Source organism: Zootoca vivipara, chromosome 17 (assembly GCF_963506605.1).
Source record: "Zootoca vivipara chromosome 17, rZooViv1.1, whole genome shotgun sequence".
NCBI classification, from domain to species: domain Eukaryota; kingdom Metazoa; phylum Chordata; class Lepidosauria; order Squamata; family Lacertidae; genus Zootoca; species Zootoca vivipara.
The window spans coordinates 21510279-21531308 of record NC_083292.1 but is presented as its reverse complement, the minus strand read 5'-3'; the positions used below and the strand labels follow the sequence as shown (position 1 = coordinate 21531308).

The window sequence follows — 21030 nt, the reverse complement described above, 5'->3', positions numbered from 1 at the left end:
CTTTTAAGTTATATTATGATAAATACAGAGGTGAGGAGGTCAAATAGTTTATAAAGGACCCTGTTCCGATCTGATTGTTTTGATGCCATTGGGTCTAGATTTGCGCATATATATATATATATATATATATATATATATATTAAAACATGGCGAATCTCTTACTGTCCCTATAACACGCGCGCAAAACTGAGAAGCGCAATAGAACCCCATAGTGCGATCCTATGCATGTTTACTCTGAAGTTCTGAGGAACTTACTCGAAGTAATTGTGCGTAGAATCGCAGTCTAATGGCATAGTGTTCACTGTGTTAATTTCAAGCCTTCACCTGTCGCTAAACTTGATACAACAAAAAAACTCATTAACAAAACCAGAGCAAGCTTGAGTGAAGTGTTTATGCTTTTATGACACACAGACACACAAACAAACACATTAAGAAAAGGGGAAACACTTTGGATTGAAGCACTAAGTCCTGTTCAGAGGGAAATGACTAACCTACGTTCATTCATTTCTGTGGATCTACTCTGAGCCGGACTTACATCTGAATTGACATAGTCAGGACTGTGCCACCGAAACTGGCGGGCCTTTACGGTAAATGGTTTCATTTTGTCTCAATTATTGCAATGGTTACCCTGCGAAAATAACTGGAAGATATTCTGCAGCACCTAAACTTGTTTTAAAAGGGTGGGGGGAGAGAATATCAGGAGAAAACAAAACTTCTCATTTCCCCACCACCACCCATGGATCAAAGCCAAACACTTTTCAGAACAGAACTCTCCAGCCCAGGCATCCCCAAACTGCGGCCCTCCAGATGTTTTGGACTACAATTCCCATGATCCCTGACCACTGGTCCTGTTAGCTAGGGATCATGGGAGTTGTAGGCTAAAACATCTGGAGGGCCGCAGTTTGGGGATGCCTGCTCCAGCCCGTCTGTTCTATGCACGCCCCTCTACTCAGAAGTCAACCTCACTACGTTCATTAGGACTTACTCCCAAGAAAACGCGCCAGGCATTGCAACCCAAGACGTGCTTGACGTGGGCCAAATTCGCCTGCCTTCTATATAGTACACTCATCGCCCTAATTATCGCATCCACAAACCTTAAGATCAATTCTTCGAAATATTCCTGCAAGGAAATCTATTCTGAGAGCTCCGGTGTCACTCCTGATATTACATTTTATGCGACACCAGATCCTGCGTACCTATTTTTCACTGGGCAATAGCCTTCAAGGCACGTCCGGGCTGCTATAACGCACCCGGAAATGTTTCTTTTCATTTCAATGGGGTTCGCAAAGGAACTCCCCCTCCCTCCGAGGACACACACAGCCCTGCAAATGAATCGTGTTTCTTCGTCTTTTAGGGAAGCAGGCCGATATTTCATTTATTTATTTCGCCATAGAACCATTAACTTACCTAAAAAATACCCATACCCCGCCTTTTGACCAAAAGAAAAACCCTCGAGACGGCTTACAATACGCAAGACTACAATACGCAACCTCGGTGGAAAACCACAAAGGCAAGAGGATATAGAGAATAAATTTAAAATACACACCATGGGCGTCAAGTTAATAAATAAAAATACTTAACTAACTGACCAACTGCATCGCAGATAACTCGCTTCTACCACCACCACCCCATATAAAGTCTGCCCTCCCCAAAGAAATCTTGGCTAAGCCCATGACACACGCACACATCTAGTGATAATGAGTATTTCTCCACCCACATTCCGATCCCCCCAAAAGAGAAATATCTGTATCTTACCTTCCAGCTTTGGTTATAATCATTTCGGTCCCCACGTCATGAAATTTGAGCCATAATTCTCGCTCGTGTAAGAACACTTTGATTCCCTCCATGCCCTGGAAAGGAGAGCAAATGGCAACAGCCAAATCATTATACAGCAGGGGCAGGTGAGAACACGGGAAGGCGCCTTAGACTGAATCAGACCAGCAGTCCATCTAGCTCAGTGTTGTCTACACTGACTAAAAGCAGATACCCAGGTTTCCAGGCAGGAGACATTCCAATCCCTACCTGGAGAAACCGAGGATCGAACTCGGGATTTTTAGCATGCAATGGGACGTACCCATTGAGCTGCCTCCGTTCCCCAAATCACGGGGATATCAAGGGTGTTTATTCCCCGCGCCCATCAATAGCTGATGGCACGTCTTTTTCACACACCACCTTTTCAAGTGTATATCCCCCACCGCTTTAATTGATGGTGGTGATGATGATAAAGGTGGCTTGCTCCCTAGTACACACGCATAGGCTCGGGTTACACGGGTGTTCCTAAAATGCCAACAGTGAACGTGGAAACGGGGGAGAGACGCGTGCTTCTTCCAGGGACACGCGGCCAGGAGACGGGGTTGGCTGTGGCTCCTGCTGAGAGTACCTCCTCGGTGGCAAACCCGAGTTTATGACTGTGTAACGTGTGGAACGACCCCCAGAGCGAGCGTGTGTGTGTGTGTGTGTGTGTGTGTGTGTGTGTGTGTGTGTGTGTGTGTGCTAGCGGACTTGGCTGCACTCCACGACGGCTGTTATCCCTTCTCAGTGAATAGAGGCTGCCTAAACTAGGCTTGTGGTTTTTATCTCCCGAAATGGGGAGGGAGGGTGTGGGCAAGAGACGGGACAGTCCGGCTCATGTTCAAAGACGCTCCGCCGCTCCAGGCCGGAGATCTGCCCAGCGCCAGCGGCCATGAGAGCCGCTTGGAACTTTTCTGATAGGAGCCGGCCTGATAGGCTCCGAGCCAAGAGCATCAAAATAGCAGGCGCTATAATAGGATCGGAGGCGAGGAAGGTTTTCCTGAGAGAAAAAAAGCAGCGGGGTGGGATGGGGGAAGAGAGAGCAGAGAAAAAGGAGGGAGGAGGAGGATGAAAAGCTGACCCCTGGGGAGGAGGTTATCTTTGCCTTGCAGTCACTTACGGGCCCATCCCAACGTCCTTCCAGAGTTTCCTTTATTGGTTGCATTTTAATTCCGCCTCCCCCCCCCCCAGCTCAGTGCGGCCTACGTGATTTCCGTTCCCCCCCTCCACATTTTATCCCCACAGCAACCCTGTGAGGTACGTCATGCTGCTGTGCCCAAGGTCACCCAAGTGAACATCACAGGGCTGAGCGGGGGATTTGAACTCGGGTCTCCCAGGTCCTGGTCCAACGCTCTAACCGCTACCCCACACTGGCGCTGAGATTACATGGCAGAAAGGCGCGGTTCCTATCCTACTGAGTTTCTGGTTTAGGTTCTGGGAAACGAGGCCAACTCGGTGGGGGTCAAGTTGAAAGTGCATTGGGTTAATGCACTTTCCAAATGCACAAATACGCACTCGCCACCGTGGCTTTCTTATGTACACGCCTGTTGTCATAATCATCCAGGCTATTTTATTATTGAACTACAATCCTATGCACATATCCGTGGGAATAAGTCCCATTAAATTCAATGGGGTTTTCTTTCTGAGTAGTCACATTTAGGATTGCCTTGCTGAAGAATCCTGATCCTGTTGAGAGCTGAGCACGTCTAAGCCCGCGGAAAGCAACAGAGAGGAGTATCCCACCCAGTGCCTAGGACAGCAGCCCTGTTTACTCGGGAGAAACTGGACTTACTCCCTAGTAAGTGTGCAAAAGGACTGCACCGCTTCTGGGTTCCTCATTTCCAATGGGTGCAGTGGAAATGCATTTGGGGGTTACCGAAAGTGGGGGTTAAATGTAACATTTAGGAAGCAAAAGTTAAACTCGAAAACTGCAATCCTATGAGGCCCATTGGAATCAATGGGATTTACTTCTGCATTGCCCTGGAAGAGAGCACAATTCAAAGTGTTGGTGCTGACCTTTAAAGCCCTAAACGGCCTCTGTTCAGTATACCTGAAGGAGCGTCTCCACCCCCATCGTTCTGCCCGGAGACTGAGGTCCAGTGCCGAGGGCCTTCTCGGTAGTGGCACCCGCCCCGTGGAATGCCCTCCCACCAGATGTCAAAGAGAAATACAACTACCAGACTTTTAGAAGACATCTGAAGGCAGCCCTGTTTAGGGAAGCTTTTAATGCTTAATAGACTATTGTATTTTAATATTTTGTTGGAAGCCGCCCAGAGTGGCTGGGGAAACCCAGACAGATGGGCGGGATATAAATTATTATTATTATTATTATTATTATCATTATCATTATTTATTATTATTATCTCTTCCCCCCCATCAGCCTTGCTTCCCTGACACACTGGACCTCCCAAAAAAGAGAGAAGGTTAGCTCTCAAGCCCACCGTTCAAAATTTGACCCAGCCGATTAATAGCAGATTAATCAACCTACACTTTAGTTGATTAATCGACTGGACCGTTCCAGCCGTGCTGCGCATCAGCTTAGTGCTGATGGATCGTTTCGACAAATGTAACGTTGGCTTATTCCCTATCACAAGCCGGGAGAGCTCGACAGTGCGATCCTACCCATATTTATTCAGAAGTAAGTCCTAACTAGTTCGAGGAGGCGAAGTTAAAGGCTGCAATCCTACACCCACTTGATCTCCAGTAAGCCCCACCGAACTCCTGAAAAGATAGCGATAGGATCGCGCCTTAAAAGTGCCTGGAACCTCGACCTGGGTCATTTCTTTATTTGCAATATGTTTATACTAAGTTTTCCAACAGCAAAAGTTCTCAGTGCCGTTTACACAGTAAAAGGTGATTTCGAGTCTCCTTCCCTCCCATAATTTTTGTGTTTTTAAAAAGTGGTCGGTAGGCCTAACTTGTAAACACGGGGACTCCGCATACGCGCATTTACCTACGAGTAAGCACTACTGAACACGGTAGGAATGGGGTGAGCACCATCCGTGGAACTTAACGAGGCTTGCTTTGACCTAAGAGATTAGGCCACCGTACATTTAAAGCACACTCCCCTCCAAAGAATCCTGGGAGCTGTAGTTTGTTATGGGTGCTGGGACCTGTAGGGTGAACTACAATTCCCTCTGGGAGCGGAGGGACATGCTTTAAAATGTTTAACGTGGAAGGGAGGGAGAGAATGAGAATGAGGCAGCCTTGGTGATTTCCCAGTTTTGTGATGCCTAAAAGAGAAATAGTTTTTTTAAAAAAAAAATAACCTAAATATAAATAAAAGAGCACACCCCATTTCGCGGGGGTCGCTTCTGCGTCGTGATCCGGATGCGTGGTTTTTTCTTTCTTTTTTAAGAATCCTGAACCAAAGACTTCGCTCTCATCACGAACTGCAGCGAAGCAACTCGCTAGAAGCAGCCGAAGCAAGAGCAGATTTCCAGTTCCCCCGATCAAGCCAAGAGCATACTGCATATATATTTGCAGTAATGGGCTGGAGGGAGAGGGAGGATCGGTTTCGAGAAACCAGATGTTGGGACGTCGAGAGAAAGACGCAGCCCGAAGGATCAAGGCTGGAAACCTCGCGGTCGTAAATGTATTTTACGCTCAGGCACTCCCTACACACGCGAACTTTTATTTTTTTATATATATTTTCTAAACCTCTCTCCTTCCAACCTCTGATATTTGGGTGCAAATAAATGTACTTAATTCTTTATTCGCCTGCGTCTGTCGCCGGTGCGAGCGCCGCACACGTATATCTCGGGGAGCGTCCTCACGATCGTTTAAACCGGGTTCGCTCCCAGTTCTCTTTCGACTTCCTTTTCTGTGACCCTTACGCCGCCCTCGCATGAGGAAAGAGTGGGACGCGGGCGCGCCTGCGTGTGTATTTGCATTTTACTGCCGGCGCAATCTGTCCAAAGCGACCTTAGTCGTTGTGGTTGTGAGCAAGAATCTGGCGGTGGCAGTTTATTCCGGGATCGATTGACGCGGACTGCGCGGCTGCCTTACATAACCGGGTCTGCTACAAACTGTATTTCAGGCGGGAGCCAGGAAATCAATCCGAATGGACATTACAAACACGAATATTTTTTCCTGTCCTTTAACGGTACCCCCAAATTTCCCTGCTGCAGAAGGACGGTCTCCCTCAGTCAATAGCCGTGCTCGCCTTTCTGCAGAGCAGAATCAGCGCATTCCAGACTCCATCTCTCTCTCTCTATATATATATATATATATTGTATTGATTTTTGGGGTGGAGATGTTTATATTTGTCTGATTGCATTGTAATCTCTTTCTCCAACTGTAACCTTACAGGTGGGATTTACAGTGAATAATAAATAAATGAAATGAAACTACCTTTCAGCGCAGTTTTAACCACGTCTACTCAGAAGTAACTCATTCGAATTAAATGGGGCCTACTCCCAGGTAAGTGGGGTTACGACTGCAACCTAACTAACCTATTATTATCATTCATCAAACGTTAGCCCTACTCAGAGAAGACCTAACGAAGTGAACCCCCAGTGAGTCATATTTGTTGATTATAATGGGCCTACTCTGAGTAGGACTGTCCTTGGATACACAACCCATTGTTGTTACTATTATGAATTAAAAGAACAGAGGAGGAGTAATGGGATTGTCTCTCATTAGTTCCCACCTTCCCAAAGCATTCCCACCCCCGCCTCCCCACCCCATTCCTGCCCAGTGCGGCGGCTTACCTGTTGGGTGAAGGCGGCCTGGGGCGAGGAAGGTTGCTTGCTGCTGGCGCCCAGCTGACTCTCCGGCTTCCCGTCGCTCGCTAGCTCCTTCGTGTCTGAGTCGACCGGCGTGGCTGGGAGCCCGAAGCCTTCTTCGGCATCCGCCATGTTCTAGGCTGCTGAGCCCCCCCTCGCCCCACTCCTGTACAACAGAGAGGAGAGAGAGAGAGAGGTAGTCTTGGGGAGGTGGTGGAGAGAGAAGAGGCCCACGGTCGCCTCCCCTCTTTGCCCCTGCAGCAGTGCCGGATTTACAAGCTATAGCTTAGGGCCCCACTCTCTTGGGGCCCCCCAAAAAAAATAAAGGAAAAAAACTAGATGTACTTTGATAAAATACATATTTTGTTATGTGCAAATAGCTTTAGATAACTATTAGGTCCATGAATTACCATATAGCATATATTCAACACAAAAAACGGCGACAATTTGTTGTTGACAAAGGACAGCTGGACATATAAAGGGCCCCATTACCTTCTGTAGCTTAGGGCCTCATCAGACCTAAATCCGGCCCTGCCCTGGAGCTAGAGAGGCCGAATGTTGGGCGGACAGGCCGAGATTGAGAGAGAGAGAGAGAGAGAGAGAGAGAGAGAGAGAGAGAGAGAGAGAGAGAGAAGGTCCACGGCTGCCAATTCAAAGCCAGTTATACCCGCGTTCCTCGAAGGCCTACGCCTGCCCCGCTTCAAAGACCAGGCCCCAGAAAAGAAGCTTGCTTGGGGATCCCTGCTGCCTCCCTTCTTTTCACATCGACAGATTCCCAGTCTTGCAGATATACAGAAATGTGTCTGTGCCGTGCATAAATCTCCAGTGCAAAGGCCATCCCAACACACAAACACTTTAAAAACTTACATGATAGGAGGTAAAATGCCACATACGCTAATGGAGCTGTGAATTACCACAACCGCAATCGCATTCTGTAGCTATATGCATTCTGTAGCTATGTGTATATTGGATCAATGAAGCTTTCTTACAGCGGTCTCCGTCTAGAGGGTTGCAATAACCCCATGGATACTTACAGTACTGGGGAGTGAGACCCCTTCTAGCGAATGTGATTTATTCCTGAATAAATTTGCATAGATTCAGGCCGCTGGGCTGCCAGACCCGAGAAGTCTGTGGGGCTTAAGGAATGTAAGGATGTCCAAGATTGCAACACATTCTTGCGCTACTTGTTTTGTTGGGTCAGTGCGTCTGCTAACCACCTCTTCACACATATGTCATATGTGCAGAAGCACAATGTGTGCATGTGTGTTGATTAGCACACAAATACATATTCTTTACGTACACAAAATATACATGCACACACGCAAGCATGTGTACTGACACGTACACATATTCTGTATGCACACAAATATATACACACAGAGACATACATACATCTGAGTACACACACAGAGTCTATACTACTCTATAGTAACCAAAATATTACACATGTACACGTACAAGCATGGATATACATACATATACATCTTCCGTGTGTACACATGTATATTCTGCATGTACTCATAAAGCAAGCGTATGTATATACCCATGCGTAAAACAAAGAGAAAGATTCGTGTGCGCACAACTATGTACACACAGAGACAGCGAGGTCAACAGAGAAAGTGGTATTGACCTTAGATGTGGAGTCGCGAAGGAAGCGTAGCAATGGACATCCGTTGGAAGGCGTTTGTCAATTTCATATAGAAAAGGCCCAGAAATATTTTCATGTCGAAAAGTGCCCAGGCATGATTTCCTTGCAAAAATAGTTTTTTTTTTCCTCCCACCAGCACCGCCAAAGTGGGAAGCACTTTTCCAGCAGAGGCCAATTACCGATCCATGCCCCCCCCCCTTTTCATTTCTGCGTCCAAACAAAACAGTACGTATCTACAACTGAATATGCTGGTATATTGGGGGAGGGGGAGAGATCCCTCATGAAAACCCGACATACTTCGCAGGTTTAAAAAGAGCCAACGACTGGACCCATGTGAACTGAATAATGTGGACTTTATCCCCCCCCCCCAAAGAAAAGAGACTGGAAAGAGAGATTTCCTCTGATAAAATGAGAAAATTAGAGGCTGTACAATTTGCTCTATAGCAAGCCACGTAGAAAATGGCCATTATTTAATGATGACGACGACGACAAGACCTTGTCTTTTACTTTAAGGAAAAATTATATACTTTTCATATATGTTCTCGTTTATATGTTCTTTGGTGTTGAGGAATGTTCGTGTTTTTTGTTGTTTTTTAAAGACCATCTCCTAAAGATCAATATGAAATAACGAAGGAAGGAAATTCCAGCAAATCAAAAATCAGTTTCTCGTTCCAATACCCTAATATATATATTTTACTTGGAAGATATTTCCTTGGCGCTTCCTTTCAGTTTAACCGGGAATGAAGTGGAAGACTCTCGGTGCAAGCTAGCCTCTACAAAAATCTCTACTACAAAGCAAGCCCCACTAAATTCAATAGAACTTACTCCCGGCTAAGCATGTATCTAGAATTGCACTCCGAATCCCACTTACTTATTTAGAAGTAAACCGAACTAAGACACAAAGCGACTTGTCTTCTAATGAATTAGTGATTAGAACCTAAAGGCCCCTAACTTTTCATTGCTGCTTTTCCCTCCTCAGTTAAATCTTTAGTACGTTTTCTAAGAAATATCCAGCGAAATCAAAAGGATTTACAGCTGCATTAAAAAAAATACAGCCGCTTGAAGGAGAAAAATAATTGAAATGTACGGGAAATATTTCCTATTAGTTCAAGTTGGGATGCTAGTACAACTCAAGGGAGCAGAGCAATCTAGTTTTAAAGAAATAAAGGGAAAAAATATCATATGTTGAATCTAGTTTCCAGAATATTAGAGCATAGACTGGATATTTAAAATAATTCAACTGCCCGGTTTCCCCGCGCCTACACCTTTAACAAAACAAAGCCCGCGAATTGTAGAGAAACCAGACCGAGCGTTTTGTGATTGTTTTTAATTAATAAAAATAATTAATATATCAGCTCCTTTCATCAGCATGTAAGAAAATTTCTTTAAAGGAGAATTTAGCCTCAGTGTGAAAATAGTTTTAAATTGGCGGGGGATTTATAGGAAAAACAACAAGACCATCCTGTTTCAAACCGCTGGACCTAGGCAGGCTGTTTTGGGAGTTAAAGTCATGGAAGTCTATGGGGTTTACTTCCGAATAAAGAACGGTAAATGGGACTGTAGGAATCATCATAAGGGATGTACTCGCGCACCAGCTCTAGACAAACAGAGGCTCTACCTCACCTCGGAAACGCTAAAGTTCCAAGTGGGGTTAGCGGGAGGCAAGTGATTCAGAGGTAGAAAGCAAGGTGGTGGTTGGGCTGAATTCACTGAACTGCTGGCTTAAGGCTAGATTAAGGAAGGGTCAGAGATTTCTAGACTCAGAGAGGAGAGGAGAGTGCCAAATGACTCAAGATCACTGCCTGTTCATTTTCTGCAATTTCCCCTAAATCCCCCCTCCAGCTCCGAGACGAACGTGGCAACGTATCACGCGTGTGTGAACAAAACAACCGCGAGAGGAACGCCTCTCCTAACGTTAAATCGGCTCTCGGAATCGGCACATAACTGAGCAGAAGGTTTTCTCGTGGAAGAGTTGGGCCAAGAAGGCTGGCGGTGCGGGGGGGGGGAGAGAGAGAGAGATATGAATGAGACCCTCTTGCTTCTCCCTCCGAGAGTTGCGGAGAAGCAATCCGCCTTGACAGAACCAGGCCGCGGCTGGATGAAAAATGCAGCCAGCCAGCTCGAGCCGAGCAAGGAACCGCAACTGCTCTGCCAGGCGCTTCGGGGAAAGAATGAAATGGAAAGGGAGGGGTGCACCGCTACACACACACACACACACACACACACACACACACACACACACACACCCCACGGTGCCTCTAAACTGGATCGCCACCCCCTCTGCAAGATCGAGGGACTAACTGGAAGATCTCTCCCCCTCAAAGCAAAACACCATCTCCCAGTTGTGTTGCTGGGGCCTTGTTTTCTGGCTCGCTTTTCTCTCTCTCTCTCCCTCCTTCCCTCCCTCCCTCTCTCTCTCTCGGTGTGCGTGCGTGTGTGTGTATGTCACCCACACACCGAGAGGTCCGAATCTCCCCTCTGAGCCTCGGGCGCCCCCACCCCCCACGATCGCGCATCCGGAGCGCGAGAACAGCCCTCGTTACCTTCTAGCTTTGCCCGGATCTGGGCAGTCACCGCATCTCACTCACAACAGAGCCCCCAGCCTGGACGCAGCATTGCCGCCGCCGCCGCCACCACCACCATCAGCCATCTCCTTGCTGTATTCTCGCCGCTCCAAATGCAATAAAAAACCGAGCCTTTCCTCAAGACAGCATCAATGAAATGATGTGAAGGGCGAGAGAGGACGAAGGGGGGAAGGAAAGGCCCCTTCCCCTACTTCTCCCCCTTCCCTCAAAGAAAGAAAACCCGTTCAGTCCCTTCTCTGCCTCCCGGACACAACTCCTGGTAGCGTGCAGAGGAGCGAGTCCCTCCAGGCGATGCCTTCAGGAATGAGAAGGGTCCTCGCCTCCTCCACGCAGCCGAGAACCCCGTCCTGTCCTCTCCCTGGGACGCTTACAGATTCCAGGAAAGAGAGCTGGGAGAGAAAAGTTCGGGGTAGGAGCGATGGCGGAAGAAGCCCCTAAAGAGCAGGTTTGCTTCTTTAAGGCCGGGAAAGAGCGAGCTCGGCAGAGGAAGACGGAGCCCAGCGCGTCTCCAACCAAGTGCGTTGAGGCGAAGGGAGCGCAGCGTCTCGAGCGAGCGCCCAGCTCGCTCTGGCCAACCAGCTGCGCTTGTGCAACGGGAGGCTGGCGCTCTCTCGCTCTCCCCCCCCCCACCCTTCTCCTATCCTATCCTACCCTCTCCCTTCTTCCTCTCTTTTTCCCAGCCTGATTTTCCCTCCCAGGCCACAGGGGAAAAAAATCTCACAAAGACAGTCGGAGGGATCTCTCTGGATTCCCTCCCCACTTTGCCTCCTCTTCCTCTCCCCTCCCTCCTTTCTATCCATCTTTCTTAAGCAGAAAGAAAAATTCAAAGCTTCAGAAATCCCCTTTCTCTCTTTCCTCCCCCTTTTTTTCCTCGAAAAGAAAGGCCGTTGGCTTTAAAAAAAAAAACACACACACACACACACACACCTAATACAAACCATTCCCCTTCGGCTTCCACTGTCTCCAAACCAGCCTGACTTCTCTCGTGCATTATATCCAAGGAGATAATTTCTTAAAATAAAAACAAAAACGCATTTGTTCGAAGGGAAGCGGGGCTGTATTTGTAAACCAAATCACACGACGGTAGTTTTCGGGTTGTTCTTATGGGGAGAGAAATAAGACCACTGTCATGTTGTACTGTAAGAGAGATCTTCCAGGTTATTTGAGGATCTGCTCCTCCGTATGTATTTTGCGATGGGTCCTACACCACCGTATAAATAAATACATCTGATCCGATTGTCATCTCCTTGTTACTAACAATGATTATTTTTACTGCATAGGTTTATTTTTGTAAGGACCTCCACCTCCCTACGAATAATCTCACCCTTTTTTCCCTAAAGAAATAAAGAATGTATAGAGTGTACACACACAAAACACACACACACACACACACACACGAGAGAGAGAGAGAGAGAGAGAGAGAGAGAGAGAGAGAGAGAGAGAGAGAGAGAGAGAGACTACATACATATACAAGCTCCAAGAACCGGCTTTACTAAAAATAATCAACCCGTCAAGAGAGCTGAGAATGTGGTTTTTTGTAATCTGTCTTTCCCTTCTCTGTATCTTAACTTTCTTCTCTTTTTCTTTCAAATGTATTATTTTTGAGGGTAAAGTTGAATAGGTCAAAGCGAGGATAAACAGCCTCCCTGAGTCTTTCTGGAATCTGAAGAGAACCAGGTTGATAATAGCCACGTGTGGTCATTTTTTATTACTTTTTTTTTAAAAAAAGTTTGGTATAAAGGATCTTTATTTAGCACTCTTGAGCTCTGCCTCCGCTTTCTTGCTGTTGCATGATTACATGCCGTTCTCTAAAATGGAATTTGGAGGTTACCGAGAGCTTCAGCGCCTCTCCAACTCAAAAGTCCAACGGTCTGCAAATGGGGCTCTCTTTCTCTCCCCCTAAATTGGGGGTTAGGTTGCCACGCACCTAGGAAGAAGTCAGCTTCATGGAACAAAGTGGAGCTTCCTGCCGAGTAAACATTACAGGGTTGCACGATTAGGCAAGGCGAGCGAAAGGCCCGTTGGAGTCAGTGGAGCTTACTTCTGAGGAGGCAGGCATAGGATTGCGCTGTAAGCCTCGTTGCAATTTAAACACCGACCCCCCAACATTTGCGCTGGAAAGTTCATCCTGTTCAATAAGGCGCGATCTGCTTGGATAGCTTTTCGAGCTGGAGGTAAAAGCAGGGGGCTGAAAGTGGATATCAGTCAAGCCTCGAGGGCCGAGGAATTCTGTGGAGTTTGCTAGCACCCGATTGCAAATCTTTCCCATTCGTAATCCATCGGAAAAGCAACGTGGGCTGCAGGAGACAGCACCCACAAAATGCCTTGCAAAATAAAAACCCTGAGCATGAGAATAAGGCATGTAACACACACATACTTCTTGTTTGTATTCTGCGGACACATAAGCAGAGACTTGGCCACGCGTTTCTCAGCTCACCTTCTAATACATATATGTTAAAATATCATATACGTGAACCACATGGATTAACATTCATTATGTTGCAAAGTGTGCGTATACGTTCGTGTATCGTGCATTATAGATTGGTATCATTAAAGATTAGTACCCTTGTACTACAGATTACAACAACAACAACAACTTAGAAAGAGAATCCTAAACTGGTATATGTATTGCACATTTTAGAAACCGCCCGAACATTTGGCCCAACCCCAGGCAATTCCATGGATTCCATGTAGACTGTATTTTAATTACATCTGGGTGAAAATCATTGGGATTTTATTTCTCCGCTGGCTGCAGAATTACTCTGGAGGAATGCATTTTCGTCTAGCGAGTTAGAGCTTGATGCAGAAACTAAATCAGCCTCCAACTTTCTTTCCTCTCTGTTCATGAAAAATATCCGGAGAGATATATGAATAGATAGATGATATAGATAGGTAGAGATTATCGATTACTGTATTGTTTCCACAGCACATTTTCAATATACAAAATGCCTTGGATTTTTATTATGTTGGTGAGGGTGTGCGTTTGTATGTGCGCCTGTGTTTCAAACCTCCTTCAGTTTTGAAAGAGGAGGCTCTTTCTGAGATTTGCTTATATCTTCCAAACTTTCACCAAACCCTACAAATCTTGCAGATAGCCCCACAGCTGGAAGAATAATTTGAACCACGGGCGATTTGTGTGCACGAAGTTCCACAAAGAACAGAGGCCAGCAGCTGTCGTTCAGCAAGGACAACCCAAGTCACAGCCCAAACAGAGAACGTGTTTTAAGGGTATAGAGGTGCACACGCACGCACACTGAGTAAAATACCACGAGTTGAAACGCGTAGGCATACGGCCTGCTTTCCTGAGCTCAATTCGGCCCGGCTGAAACCTATTTCAAGTCCAAAGGCTGCTTCCAGAGACTCCAGCTATGAGCTCCTTTCTCAAAACTAGACTCTATGCAACACATTTATGAGCACGACCATATTTAAAATCAATAAACAATATCTATATATATATATATATTTAAAATCGATAGGCACGATCGAGGCGCTGAGAAGGATGTTTCGGGGCATCTATACCAACAGCGAGGCAAAACCACGTGCTTAAATCTCGCCGCCACTGCAATCCATGGGAATCCAGGGCGCTACCATTCTGACCGGATTCTACCCGTTCATTTGGCACGGGTCAGTCCCATCATCAACCACCGGACATCCTGAACATAGTAACAATACAACATTCTCGTTCTCTCTCTCTCTCACACACACACACACACACACACAAAATAAAATAAAATAAAAATAAAAATAAAATTCACCATTGCTGCATAGAAGAGACCGATCCCCCCAAACTCTGCTAAAAGGACCACCTCTCACCTTATGAAACCCAAACCGGCTATGCAAGGGCTCCGAAGCAGAGCTGAAGACGCCGCAGACGACCACGACGTTTTCTGTCCCTGCTGCTCCAGGTTCAAACAAGACCAAAAAGATTCGTGGGGAATCTCCTGCGGAGGTAGCGCCCTTCCAGGATCTTGTCAAGGCGAGAGACAGGCTTGCCCAGCCTCGCGAGCGATTTGTGGCCTCTGACAAATTAAATATTACTGTTTATTACCAGCCATACTCCAATAAAATAAAGCGGGTTCGAGGCGATCGCTCCTATCTCACCAGCGCCTGCACCTATAGGACACGGAGACGTCACCGCGCACGCAACCGGCCCCTTTGTCATGCTTGAGCGCAGCAGTAATGTAAGGTTAATTTGTGTTCTTCTGCTTTAAATCCCCATCAGTCAGTTTCCCCTTCTTCTTCTTCTTCTTCGTCTTCTTCTGGATTTTTTTTCCCGCGGGGGTGGGGGTGCTAGTTGCAATTGGGAGGAATGTAGCCCTTTTGGAAGGAGGAGGGGGCGTGCTAAGCGGGCAGAAAAGGTGGGGGGAGGTATGGAGAACTGAAAACCCAGATTCTCTTGGACTAGATGGAGGGCCAACTGGCCGTATCGCTAGACTGCACTTCTGGTGGAATTAAACCGCATGATGTGTCCGCATGGCTTGTCCTGTTTCTATATATTGCAGGGAGCGTGGAGAGCTGCGATTTGGGTAGATCTGACATCGCAGGCACTCTGATCTCTCCAGGGATGGGGAGCAAGAATACTGACCTTACAGTATAGCCTCCTTTCTTTCCTGGTCCCCAGTCCCCAAATTTACTGACCATGGAGATTGGGGAATATTTTTGTTTCGTTTTGCTTTTTTATCATCTACGTTTTTGTAACCCCTCTCTTGCAGATATTTCGCAAGCTGGCCTTGGCAATCGTTCGCCCTTTGCGAGCACAGCGTGCTAGAAATGCGATGCTTTCCCCAGCAGAAATTGAGACGGGGGGGGCTGGGGGCTGGGGAGAGGCAAGAAATGGTTGCTGGGGACTAAAATAAAATACGAGACGAGCCCAGGTCCACCGGGAAGACTGGAAGATTCCTCTTCAGGATCTAGCTAGGAGGTAAGAGCGGGGTAGGGTGAGAAGAAGTCCCTCCCTTAGTCCCGGACCCCAAGTCGGACCCTTGAAGTATCCCCTTTTCCAGACCGGCTTTGAGGTGCTGATGTCCTCTGTTGGCCGGCTGGAGCTGGATTCAGTCAGAGGCTTCCGGCTGAGGATTTGAGACAAGGCCCATCAGAGGGGCCTGAGTACCAGGCTGCTGGGGGTTGGGAGTTGGGGGGAAGCGGCAGGCGGAGGGAGTGAAGCACCTCAGAGTTGCGGATCGGCATCAGGTGAACACCCCCCACCCCCAGGGAAAAAAAGGCCGCAAGGAGCGACTGAGGACAATCCGTCTCCTCTCTGTCTGCATGTCCTCGCTTCAAAGGATGCTTGTCTTCCTATTCCATCCCGTTGATAATTGACTCATAAGGATGTAGTGTGTGTGTGTGTTTTAAAAAAGAAATACTCCTGCGGGCCCTTTAAAGATTGGAGGCCTGGGTAACTCTCAGAACAAAGTCATCCCAGTAATTAGGGACCAGTTCCCTCCTCTTGCATATGTGATAGGCCAACGTTTATATTCTAAGCTGACGATTTGTGTGTGTTTGTGTGTTTATTAGCTCCTTTTAATGGACCTAGATCGTGTCCAACGTTTCCCCCACCTGATTCCAAAGAGAAGCCCCCAGTTTCTTATGGTTGAAAATAAAGATATTGTTTTATTGCTTTCATTGTGGCAAAGCATTGAACCGAGAGGGTCCTCTGTGTCCATTTGGTAAACTAGGCAGAACATCACGACGGGGGGGGGTGTGCTTTAATAGAAATCTAATATAAGTGAGTTTTTATTAAATTGCCATATCCGCAGAACTATGGCTGGGATCCGTAACACAAACAGAACTAAGCCTCGATGAGCTCTGTGGGGCTTGCTTCTGAGGAATTCTCCCCAAACAAGGGAGTTTCTTATTGCAACCCTCGAAAGCATTTACTCTAAAGCAAACCTACACTAGATAATTTATGTGGATGACTGTTCTCCTAGCTAAACAGCTCAATAAGCACTCAGCTCGATCCTAAACATACTGGCTCAGAAGTCCCTTTGACTTCAACGGGACATAAACTATAGGATGCGCACAGCCCGAAGGGATTTAGGAGGGGGAAAAACCTGGACTTCTCATTACCTTGTGACTGGTTGTTCCTAACCAAGCCAATAATTATCTTTTTAAAAAATTAAACCTAAGAACACACCTGGAAGACAGCCCTATAGGACACAACAGAATTAACTTCTGCGAAAATGTGTGTAAGTTATTGCGCTGTAAGTTCGGGATTCTCTCCCAAACAATGGAGCAACATAGCTTCCTGCAGTGATTGTACGTCTGTATTGTCCCCCCCCCCCAATCGATATCTATTTGGGGGGAAGGGAGCGGGAAATTACATTTAAGAAATGCTTTTACGGTGGCGCGCGTGTGTGAAAGAGAAATAAAAACTATTTAAAAGGTGAACTTTTGTCCTGATAAATGAGTTTCCATTTGGAGTGCCCCTTATTTAATTATTTCAGATAAATATATACTGGGGTTGTGGGGGTGGGGGTTTGGGGGGTGGGGCAAAAAGAGAGAGCCCGAATCAGTTTACAGTAATGTTAAAACAAAACACCGCTTTTTTAAAAAAAGTTACCCACAGGGCAGATGCTAGACTTAAAACTAAAGAACTGAAACTATTGATAATAACATAAAATCCGAGGAAAGCATGCAGAATTTCTCCCCCTTGCCTTGCCTAACCAGAGGACAAATTATGTGGCAGAAGCGACTGTCCCAAGAAACACCGAAGGAGGAACAAGCAGATGGCTCGTTTCCTCTTCCTAGCAATTTTCTGGTTTCTTTCAGTGCCCCCCGCCCGCTCTAATTTTCCTCTGCTCTCCACCGCTGCAGCAGCTGCAATCCGAAGCAAATCCTCTCTCCTTGAATTTGGTTGGGCTTACTTCTTCCGAGTTTGGGGGGGACGGGACGGACAAGGCGACAGATTCGACAGCTGGAATTGCTCTTGTGGAGGGGGGAGTCCTTCGCCAGGCGAGCTGGTTCTTAAGGGGTTGCAGGTTCGATTTAGGGCTGGATTGCTCCCGATCCTTGACACCAGGCGACTTGGATGGATTTCTTCCTATTTCGGTGGATGAATGGGCGAAAAGGGCAGCGCAGCCCGACCTCAGTTCTTCGGAGCAGTCCGCATGACGACTCCAATATCAGGCTTGCTGACTGACCCCCTCCCCTCTCTCCGCCTGCCCAGTGGCCTGATTGCTGGGGAACAAAATCGGCGGAACTGAACATCTGAGAAATTGTCATGAGGACCGTATCCGTGCAACTAGGTTGAGGATCCCACCCATACAGTTTTGACTACATAAAAACGGGGGGGAGTGACATCAAGGGGAGGAGAGCCACATCTGTTAAAATAGGGCCATTTAACCGCAGAACCCTAGTAAGTTATTTCTCAAAAGTCAGGCCCACTGGGGATTGTTCCCTAGTCAGTGTGCCCTCGGTATATCGCCGGCTTCCTTCCTCCACTTTGCATCCTAGAGCTTTGTCGCTTAACCTGAAAGATTCAGAATCTTCCAAAAAAATTCAAAAAAATAAAAATAAAAAGAAAACCCCTTATGTTTGGGAAATGAATCTTCTTTTGCAGGAGGCTTGGATCATTGCTGTGAACAGTTCCATTAATTTTCACTACAGCTGACAAATGTGGCCTTATTGTCTCCCCTACCCCTTCCTGTAGATTCAGGTACATGCCCAGACTGAGAAACCCTCATTACATCGTACTATAGTAAATAGCAAAGCGGCGAAGGCTTCATTAAATCTACCTAACAGCTAGAGAAAACTCAGTTCGTAACACAGGTTTATCTTTTGGGTGTGGGTGTGGGTGTGTGAATAAATCTGCATTTGTTAAAAGTACAAAGCTGTTAAAAGGAAAGTGAATATATGGGGGGCGGGGAGGGAGAAATTCCCTCTCAGCGGTTCACTTCCTCTTACTCTGCCTAGAACCCACAAAAAAGTCTGCAGCAGCTCGACTTCTCAATGGGCTTCTCAATTACAAAAACGCTTAATACACACACACATCACACACAGGGAAATATTGTACAGTACTCGAAATTTAAGGGGAAATAATGATCATGGATTGCAATATGCCCCCCAATGCTCAGAAAGAACAATAATATTACCAATTAATTAATTATTATGGATTAACCATATTTATTAAGAATATAATAATAATATTTGCACTTGTATGATTTCCTGAGCTACTGGAGCTGAATGAGATTTTAAGACTGCTCAGAAACTATTGCGGACTGCACCTTTTAGCGTTCCTGCAGCCCGAGTTAAGTAGTACCCAGTTAGTTCAATGGGGCTTTGCTTTCAAATGAAAAGGGTGTTGCCGTCTTGGTTGGAAACCAATTCCATTCAAACCAGCGGGATTTACTTCTTGGTCAGGGAATCAAAGTGGGGAGCCCTTCTCTTTCGTTCTGCAGCCATTTCGATTTATATTTATCACCGTATCGCCGTGAAGTTTTCTTTATATACCATGCAAGCCAGAGGCGACATCTGAGAAACCGAAAGAGTTTCCGCAGGCGAGTGGTGGGCCCGATCCAGCTGAAAGCAGGCCCGCCTAGAAGCGAGACCCAACACTCACTCAACACAGGGAGCAAAACTCACCCAGCTGCGCTGAGATATCCGCGCAACGTAAGACGCTTCAGGGTATCCCTCCGCTGTTCTGGTGAAGCCAACGGGGCCGGACTAAGTCATCTTGTTCCATTGATATCGATGGGACGTCCGGCCTGATCCTACAGGGTCTCGTCGAGTCGAAAGTCCCGTTATTAAAGGGGCTTTTACTTCCCAATGAAATTATCTAGACACAGGCCTGCTTTTAGCTGGATCGGGGCCATCACTTTCACCAGGAGTCGGTGCTGTTGGTAGGGTAGGTCGGCCCTGGGTTCACATTAAAAAGTGGGGACTGGGGTTTGACTGCAGTCGCTATTTTATTCCCCACCCCCCCCACCCGCCAAACACACCACACAAATAAATAAACACAGAAACTGTTTGACGTCAGACGCTGCCTTGAAGGAAATGAGAATTTCTTCTCCTCACCTCCCTCACCTCTAACCCTAACACCCCCCCAAAAAAATTACCCCACCCCACTGGTTTTGAACTGGATTGCTGTGGGACTCAAGAACCGGGCGGTAGGATTACCCGGCCTCTAGTTTCTAAAGTCACAAACAGGTGGACACATTTTTTTTAAAGTTATTTATTTTTAAACAGCTAGTTCAGGTGCTTTTTTATTTTTCTTAGATGAAAACCCCATTTAATATCCACCCCCCTTTCTCTTGCAGTCCATTAATCTCCCCCTCCCCCTCAGGGTTGCACGAAATTGAAAGGCAAACAGCGCAAGCCTTAATAGCGCCTGCGTTTAGAAAGAGCATATTGTATTTAGGCGGACTAGAAACAACTTATTTGCTGAGCCCCTTCTCCCCCAGGCATAAAGGCAAAAGGACGATTGCTATTTTCTGTTGTCTCTTCCCCAGCTCCTCTGCGGCGCTCGTCTAGGACGAACTGAAATGAAGCTTCCTTCACTCTGCAGGTCTCCGGTGTTCCACAAGTCCCCGCGAAGTTCCCCGGTGGCCGTAGTGGCAGAGCATCTACTTTGCAGAAAGAAGGTCGTTAGTTCGATCCCCGGCATGTCTAGACGAGAGGGTGGGAATACCCCTTGCCTTGAAAGCCCTGCAGAGCCGCTGCCAGTCAGGGCCAACGATAGTGAACTAGATGGGCCAAGTGTGAAGAGAGGTAGCCTAGTTAACTAGGGCATCCGCTTGGCATGCTGAAAGTTCAGTCCTCTGAAGAAGCGCTGCCAGTCCGTGAAGATGGAGCAAGGGTCTGGGTCCGCCCAAGCCAGCTTCCTATGTTCTGCTGTTTAAAGAACAGAGCAAACGCTAATACTTTCATACTAGGAAAACAGAACAAAAAGGCTTAAAAACAAACAAACAAACCACCCTGCAGGGGCGAGGGGTTTTGTTTGTTTGTTTTTTTGCGGGGGTAGGAGCAACTTCTACTTGTAGGTAGACAGCTAGCATCTCAGGGTTCAATCTAAGCAGAATATTAATCTTCTATTTCCATGGAGTGTTTTTGGTTTGGTTTGACCACAACCACACAACTTCCCAGTGACTCAATGCGGAGAAAAGTTGTGCCCTCAAAATGTGGGATTTTTGGTCAGTTCTACCCTTTTCCAAGGGAAGAAGCAAAGCAAGCGGACGTCCCAATGGCGGTGTCGGATGATGAACTTTCGAGTGTCACCGAGCTTTTCCTCGCTACTCCTTCTTGGCCTCCAAAACTTGCTCTCCTCCCACACAGCTAGGAAACC

General features: G+C 46.8%; 1 protein-coding gene across 1 annotated transcript in view; it reads right to left on the bottom strand.

Moving 5' to 3' along the window:
- The window catches only part of TBX5 (T-box transcription factor 5), a 44750-nt gene extending 38100 nt beyond the window's left edge, over nt 1–6650 (bottom strand). Inside the window, exons 1-2 of the mRNA XM_035098282.2 lie at nt 6504–6650; nt 1756–1850 (exon numbers count right to left, since the gene is read on the bottom strand). Coding sequence (XP_034954173.1) covers nt 1756–1850; nt 6504–6650 — 242 coding nt within the window. The remainder of the gene's footprint in view (nt 1–1755; nt 1851–6503) is intronic.
- Nucleotides 6651–21030: the final 14380 nt, after the last annotated feature.